The sequence below is a fragment of the Octodon degus genome, unplaced genomic scaffold (genome assembly GCF_000260255.1).
Source record: "Octodon degus isolate 3935 unplaced genomic scaffold, OctDeg1.0 scaffold00272, whole genome shotgun sequence".
Lineage (NCBI taxonomy): Eukaryota > Metazoa > Chordata > Mammalia > Rodentia > Octodontidae > Octodon > Octodon degus.
This window is the reverse complement of record NW_004524848.1, coordinates 1,867,151-1,875,965: the sequence shown is the minus strand read 5'-3', so window position 1 is coordinate 1,875,965 and position 8,815 is coordinate 1,867,151. Positions and strand designations below refer to the sequence as shown.

The 8,815-nt window shown below is 39.9% G+C and overlaps 1 protein-coding gene across 1 annotated transcript in view; it reads right to left on the bottom strand.

Moving 5' to 3' along the window:
• The window catches only part of Abcg2 (ATP binding cassette subfamily G member 2 (Junior blood group)), a 196,771-nt gene that overhangs the window by 31,525 nt on the left and 156,431 nt on the right, over positions 1-8,815 (bottom strand). The window contains exons 6-7 of the mRNA XM_023706841.1: positions 7,839-7,996; positions 2,003-2,154 (exon numbers count right to left, since the gene is read on the bottom strand). Coding sequence (XP_023562609.1) covers positions 2,003-2,154; positions 7,839-7,996 — 310 coding nt within the window. The remainder of the gene's footprint in view (positions 1-2,002; positions 2,155-7,838; positions 7,997-8,815) is intronic.

Sequence of the window (8,815 nt, the reverse complement as noted above, 5' to 3'; positions counted from 1 at the left end):
ATAACTATATCTCAATGATATTTTTCTCAATTGATAGAATATAAATCATGTAACTTAACTTGGCTCTTGACGAGTTGAATTATTGTACTTTTTGCTCATTAAATTTTTCTGGTCATAAAAAAATAAAATATAATATAATAAAAGAGAAACAGAAAAAAATCAAAATCTATGTACAAGGGGAAAAAAGATTAAATGTCTGATTACTATTTTTTATTATTATCTTAAAAATAATAAAAATAAAAATTTTTCTTTAGAACAAAATAAAAAAGTAAAAGAAAAAAAGATTAAATGCCTAGGTGCACTGTGTTCCCGTAGTTCCCACAGAAATGTTGGACCAGCAGTACATACATTAGTAATGAAAGCTTGTCCACCTACTAAATCCACAGGACTGAGCTATTATCTGTCTTGCTGGGAGACCTTCAAATAGAAGCAAATCCCCACAGAGCTCTCTGCAGAGAAGGTGGCCACACAACACACCCGCACTCTGCATTCAACAGCTCATGTCACAGTCACCTGAACCTGGCCTCAGGTTCATCTCCTCTGCCCTACTCATTCCTCTGTTGATTATCTTAAATGAGAGAGGTTAAGTAAAAACAAATTAAGAAAGTAAGTAGCTATTTAAAACTGTTTTTGAAGTCGGGAGAGCCTCATCTATAATTATATCAAAATGGCTCTAAAATTAAGCAGACTACATGAACCATCACAGAACAAAACCCCCTAATTAAATCTAAAGTAAGTAAAAAGAAGCAGGCATCCCAGAAATAATGGAAATGTTGGCCCATTATGGTCAGTTTTATTACTGGCCACTACTCTATTGATTAATAGGTCACTTTCACACATTCACAGCCTAACGCTGAAAGCTAATGTTACTAGAAAATGAAGAAGCATTTCCATGAGCACTCAATAAGGAAGAGGCAAGAGGACTTATGAGGGGAAAAGCTAATAATGTGCCACCCGTTACACGCTCCAGAAGTCAATGATGGGCTGGCCAGATAGCTCAGCAGACTAAAGTGCCTGCTTAGGCAGAGTGCAGCGGACGGGGTTCAATCCCTGGCGGACGGGGTTCAATCCCTGGCGTGCTGTGATGGCCGTGCCCCTGGGGCATGCTGAGAAGGTGATTGAGAGACTGGGTGTGGTGGTGTGCACCTGTAATCCCAGCATTTGGTAGGCTGAAAACAGGAGAATCACTACGAATCCGATCTATGTAGTAAGACCCTGTAGACTCTGTAGACCCTGTTCTAAATACAGGGGGGGAAAAAAGTCCATGATACTTGGTGTTATGGTTTGTGTCTAGTTGTCTCCCCAAAGGCTCAAGCAGTCAATAGGCAGCTTCGATTGTGATTAATTTCTGATCTAATGTGAGAACTATGGGTGTGAGTGCTACACCTGCCCTGGGGCAGATAATCCGCATACAAATATAAGAAGGGGAAAGAGGCTAGTTAGCCGCTGCAGCTGAAACTCCTCTTCATTGCTCTGTTGTTTTCCACCACCATGAACAGTTGCCCTCTGCCTTGGAGCCAGCCAAGTATGGACTGAAATCTCCACTAACTGTGAGAAACAGAAACCTTTCCTTCCTTAATTTTGGGTGTCAGGTATCTTGTTGCAGCAATGAGAGAAAAGTAACTAAGACATTTGGTCTTTTCAGAATTGTTCATCTTACAGAAGACCTGACCATGAGTCCAACATGGTAACTACAGAACCAACAGAGAAAGGTCACCTCACCTGGGGAGCAGACAGAAGCAGGCTTGATAGGAACATGTGTGTGTGCGTGCACGTGTGTAACACACCCACTCACACACAAATAGAACAGGAAACAGAAAGAGACCTATATACACACCAAGCAAACTTTGAGAAACTCAGCAAGCATCTGAAGTTGTTTCAGAATGTGGAAATCTAAGGTTTATCTATGCAAAGATCAAGAAGCACTCCTGGCAACACACTGGGCTCCCTCCTAGGACTCTATGATTGAAGCACCAACTGCACAAAAAAAAATCAACCAAACCTGCTGAGGCAAAGTAGTCCAAAGATCCCTGTGCAGGGCCATGGAACATTAGTTTTCCTGCAGCCAACAAGGTCAGGCTATCAAACAGCTTGAAGATGGAATACCGAGGCTGATGAATGGAGAAGATGATTGTTCGTCCCTGCCTAGACATCCTACATTAAGAAAGAAAATAACAGATAATTTAATAACTGAACTTTCTACTTTTTGAAAAAGCATCTAATGCAATCTTATTGTTAGATCATTGGTTCTCAGTTCAACCCAGTTAGTTTTTCTTTATTTTACCATCTCACCTCATGTTATACTTCCTATTTGATATATGTTCTTCTATAGGATCAAACCAGAAGATCATTAATTTCAATATAAGATGGGCTAGATGTACCTAAGGTTTCCTACAAGCAAACAAACTTCTAAGCCCATCTGAAGATGATGCATGAAAAGGCTTAAAATTGAGTAAGCTTTAAAAAAAGGTGCTCATGGTACAAGAATAAGATGAACAAAGTCTGAAATAAAATGTCTACTTGGGCAACTATAAGAAGGTCAGTGTTGGCAGAGAAAGAATTGTGTGTGTGCATGTGTACATTTGTGCACATACACATGCACACAGGTAGACTGGTATACATTGGCATTGATAAAAAATGAAAATCACTGCACAAAAACAGATCGATGATGCACCCTTTACTCAACACAGGGTACCGTAGTTGGTAGACAATAGGGATTGGATAAAGGACTCAAACAGAGAGTGGAGTCACCTGACATACCTGCTGTTTAAAGACTGATCTAGAGGAAAGTGATCAATGATGTAGCGTGTACCTAAGGAAAGTCACATGGAGAGAAAACATTCTCTCAGGCTTTCACAGAGAACACATTGGCCAAGCAATGGCCATGACTCATCTACATGGCTGACAGTGACAAAGGATCTACAATCTGAGGTACAGGATCTCTGGATAAATCCTGAGGGAATTTCACTGACTTTATCAGACCCAAAAGCTACAACTCTTGTTGCATAGGTCTTACTTTATCTTGGTCTTAACCATCCAGCAGAAAAGTATAAAAACAAAGTATAAGAAGCAAAGTCATAGTGTTATGTTGAGCTGTAGGGGACTCAGGTCAACAATTTCTGACATTCCAGTCAAGCAGAAGACCCAATACTATTATGGGTTACTGGACTCTTTTAGAATATTTTGCTGAGTTAACACACCTATAATATTCAAATGACGGAACTAAACAAAAAGGGTATTTAGATGAATGTCCATTTTGTATCTGTGTATTCAAAATGGTTAGGATAGAAATATAGTTACATTCTCTTAATGAATAGAGTGATTTGTTCTAATAGTGTTTGCAAATAGGTTATCATGTCTGCATCTTGTATAGCAATTAACCACTAAGAAGAGAGTATACAATGTGATAAGTATTGAAACTGTCATACCAATTTGATTTGAAACTGTCTCATTGCTATTTGTCTCTCAATAAAACTATGGAAAAAAAAAAAGACTGATCTGAGGACCAGAGCCAGTATCACCTTTAGAGTCTCTTTGGAGCATCGGGGATCCATCTCAGACCTAAAGAAACAGAAGCTCCATTTCTACCCATTTTAGGTGAGGAGTATGCACTGCAGAGCTTGATAAGGATGGTTTAAGCCTGTCTGCATGAAGGGGGATGCTGAAATGCTATACAGTGAAAAATATAAAATAAATTCATCATTCTCCAATGAATACCATCAACATAATTACATAAAATAAAAATATCATGCATATGATTTGTAGCAGGACTTGAACTCTAGACCTATGACTGTTTAGCAAATGACATCTAAATCTAAGGCATCTAAATCCTCAGCCATCTTCCTATCCTCCCAGCACAGAGACTTGCTCTGGAGGGCATGTGACACTGGGCAGCCATGAACACAAAATTCTGAGAGCTTAAAAAAATGGGGCAAGGTAGGCATGATAGCACCTGACTACAATCTCAGCACTTGGGAGACTGAGGCAGAAGGATCACTGCTGAGTTCAAGGCCTGAACTACACAGTGACTTCAAGGCCAGCCTGAACTACAAAGCAAGATCCTATCCAGAAAACAAAGAAAGAAACAAAAAAATGGGGCAGAGGGGCTTCTAAAAGTGATGAACAAGAGGAATGGTTAGAGCAATTTGAAGATTACTTGCATTAAACAATTACCTGAGGAAATGAAATCTCTCACTGTCTGAAATCAGAAATTTTAGGTACTTTGGGGCTTTTAATATATACACACTGAAAAAAAAGTCAGAATGTGATATATGTATTCTTAAATGTCTTTTACACCCCCTGAAAATAAGACTTAACTGGAGAATAAGCCCTAGCATGATTTTTCAGATTCTTGTAAGACTGTAATAAGCCTCACCCCAAAAACAAGCTCCAGCTAAGAGCATCAGTCAGACAGACACCTTTCGTATGTCCACTGTAACACATGATGGACATACTGAATTATAAAATCATATTAGAATATAATTAAACATAAATAGTACTGATATTAATATATTAAATAAATGATAATATAATTAAGAATTTGTAAATGCCCAAGTGGGAACATGGGGATAAAAAGGATAAAACACAAACTTGACACTTATTAGCGATTGATCAGAATACATGCACAAATAATATATGCAGCTGATAATAAATAGACATGGTGTGCAGGACTACCTGGATAAAGGCCTTGGTTCAGTTTAGCCATCATCACAACTGGACTTATAACCCCTTGGCTCCTCACAACTACAAATATGTCCCCACAACTACAAATATGTCTTAGTGTCTTCATTCTTTTCCTGAGTTACACTAAGTAGTAGATTCGATTAACTTTTCCATGGGATTACAAATATAAACGTCCTGGGCCATAATGAGGACCAAAAAGGGCTCTCTATAACATGGGTTGTGTCTAATATGAATCTTCATAATTCAATATGTTGTGTATTGTAATGGATGTACTTAATGCATTGACAGGAAACAGAGAAACACTTTCTGAATTTTATTGCAATTTTTCATTGCTTTTATGTGGACCATCATTTTTGTTGCCACTTCTTTCTTGTAAGTGTTCAATTAACACTTGATTTAATAGAAACTTTGTGGATCCTCTCCTGCAAGAGGTCAGGACTTGGGGGATGCACCTGTGGGATAAAATCACGGACAGCAGTGTTGCCAGTGCTCTACGAGCAGGCTGCATGGAGTGAAAGTGCTCACTTAAGGACCGCTGTAGTGCTAGATGTGAGAGACTGTGGCTGACAGTGCTACAGGAAATGGAGCTGCAAGAAATTCAGGCCCAAACTTGGGGTTGGATGATGATATGAAGAGGTCATGACTGTATTTGAATAAAGGTAGATTTTTGTACATGAAAAAAAAAAGCCCTATTGTGTCTTTTGGAGCAAAAGTAAGATCTGTCTTATTGTGGGAGAAATAAGATACACATATATTTATTTATATTCAACACTTCCAAATAAAATATAGATGTGTATTTCTATAATATACACATGTGCACTTATAGTTATATTTCCAATGCTTGTACACTCAGGTCTAGAAGCAGTGACATTCCAGTAGCAGTGAGTATACTAAGTGACCCGATCTTGGTTTCTAAGCATTAATGACTTCAAAAGAGCCAGAGTTCCTACAGACATGACTGATGCAGGAAAAGTACAGGTAAGCTCAATGTATCAGTGACTATGAAATACAGAAACACAAGATGAACAGGGAGGTAGCAAAAGAACAACAAAAAAACAAAAACAAACACAAAAAACACATTAAAGAGGCACTAATGTCAAAATCAGGGTTAATTTCATTATTAAAATAGGGAAAAATAACAATCATACCCCACTGAACAAATGGCTATGAACAGGGAAGGGAAAAGAGAAAACCTCTTAACACAAATATATCAGTCATTCTACACTAGACAACCATAAAAAAAGAACTTATGTTGTATGTTAACACTGGAGGGAGAGACACAATGAGGAACAGAATAAGGGCATCATGACCAACATTCTCCCTCCACAAAATGCTTATCATTTACCAAGATGAAAATCAGTGAGGTCACACCAGAGGGGCCTGCAGGACCATATGCCCAGGCTCACACCACCTGTGGTGGGAACAGCCCAGGGTGTGAAACAGTGTTCTGTAGCTGGGTCAACTCATGGACACCAGGATCTCAGGCCAAAATCCAACCCCATGAAATGCTCACAAGGACAACAAAGAGAGGGGAAGAATACAGAACTCTTCTGCATTAGTAAACAATACAAAAAAGATCCGCTGCTCCAGAGGATCCCGACATGGCAAGAAGAGCTGGTGACACCGGGCTAGCACCTGCAGATTGGATGGTGCTGAAGCCCGGAAGGTGATTTCTTCACTGGGAGGGGAGCACAAGGGAGTGTCCTGGCTCCTCAGAGTTATACTCAGGACTACGTCTGGGTAAGGAAGAATAACACTGGAAAGAAACATGTACGTTTGGGTAAGGAAGAATAACACTGGAAAGAAACATGTAAACAGGAACAGAGAGAGTAGAAAAGTCAGCAAACGATGCAAAAAATAACCATTAAGGAATGCATGTGAGAGAAGTGTGATTTTCATTGTATTATTCTTAGAGATTTTCTGTCAGCTTCAAATTATTTTTATTAGTTTTAAGGAAGATAACCTTTAGGAATTTTTCTTATAAATGTCCCTGTCTTCTTTCTTGATTGAAAGAAATGCTTTGCTTTTACTTCATTCTTCCCCTTCTTCAACCCTAAATTGTAGGAGTCACTGTCGCAAGCATTACACGTCAGGTTCAAAGTGAACCTAAGTTGTTGCTGCTGTTTTTTTCTTCAACACATGCCCAGAACACTCTCAGCACCTCGCCACATCATCCTAGTCAAGGCAGTGCCACTCCTCAACAGCCTCCATCCTGGTGTCCTCACACTCCCTACTGCCAAAAGTACAGCCTCTCCACAGCTGCCCATGGTCTGTTCTACAACTCTAAAAATGCCTCCCACATCCCCTAGGGACAGTAAAAACCATACTTGTCACAGAAGTCTGAGGTCTGTGCACTCTGCCACCAACCAAAAGCCACCTCAAATCCTGTTCCACCTGTTATGCTAAGCTGAACTGTCCTCGCCAGAACTCAGGTGCTAAAATTCTGATCCCAGTACCTACAAATGTGGCTGCATTTGGAGGTAGTCTGCAAACATGGGATTGACATTAAATGAAGTCACTGATTGGGTCTTAATCTGATTATCATCCACATAAAAGATTAGTTTACAAGCATACAGAGGGAAAAGACAGCCATCCACAGCCAGTGAGGGAAGACTGAGAAGAAATAACCCCAGGACATCTTGAGCTCAGACTTCCAGCCTCCTAGAACTGTAAGAAAAACTAACTTATGGTCTTTAAGACACAGTTTGTAGTATTTTATTACAGCAGTACACTAGCCAACCTCTACTCCACTCAGACCCTGGGTTCTGCCCTCTGGCCTCTTTGATGTCTCACATATAGTAGGTCTGCTAGGCCCTGCGCCACTGGCTGTTCCTTCCAGCTAGAGCTCTCACTCACCACATCCAGCCTCGTTTTTCTCACTCCCTCCCAGAACACATATTACAGGCTTGAGGTCTTCACTGATTCTTCTGCCATTTAATTTAAAATAGTTTCATCCTGCTAGAGCCATCCTTCCCTGGGCTTATGTTTCAACTTTCTCTTAGCATTTCTTTTGTCCTTGACTGTTTCCTTGCCACAGAAAAAGAAGAAATTCTACTATTCACTTTGAAGTGTCCTGCATCAAGAACACCTGGTACACAAAAGTGATCCATGATTTATATTAATAAATGAAGGAACAACATTCTTAGAGCATTTACCTTTTCAAGAGCAAAAGGACAGCATTTGCTGTGCTTGAGTCTAATCCAGTTGTAGGCTCGTCTAGGAACAAGATAGCAGGATCTGTAATCAACTCCATTCCTATGCTGGTCCTTTTTCTTTCACCTCCAGACACACCACGAATAAACTGAGTTCCAACCTAAAACAGAGTACTACTGTCATTAACAGGAACAATCAGGACCAGTATAATTTTGTGAACTATCCTGTGCAAGTATCCCATGTGAGATACTGTATCTCATCGGACACATGAGAGAAGAGTTTCTTTTGTACTACACGGATCAACTGAGGATCAGGTCAGAGCCGCTGGAAGGCAATGCTTGATGTGAGGCTCCAGCTTTCTACAGTTCTGTATCTTCCTTATCATATCCAATGCTTCACTTTAAGGTAATAAGTTAAAACACAAAGTTATGGCCCTGACATAGTGAAATTATAGTCTAAAACAGTAAATAAAGACAGGAGAGGGCCAGCCAAATAGCTCAGCTGATCAAAGTATGTGCAAGCAGGCGCAGGGGCATGGGGTTTGATCCTGGGGCCTGCTGTGCAGGCCCCACCCCCGGGGTGCACTGAGACAACAATTGAGACTGGGCATAGTGGCACGTGCCTGTAATCCCAGCTTTTGGGAGGCTGTAAACAGGAGGATCACTATGAGTCTGATCTAGTAGTGAGACACTGAACACCTTGTGGACCCTTCCCTAAAAATACAAAAATAAATAAAGAGAGGAGCAAAAAAGGGGCAAGAATCTGTTGTAACCCATTAATCTGACAACCACTTACTGCCTCTTCCAAAAGTCCCAAAATAGATTTAAAAGTAAAGAATGGACTTAGAGCTACAATGTCTACTTTCTGCCACACTGCATCACCTTTATCACCTTTTCAACTTCTCTAACATATTTCAAATTGACTCTGCCTACACTCTACCTCACTGCAGAATTCCTTTTATTTTATTTTTTTTTTTTTT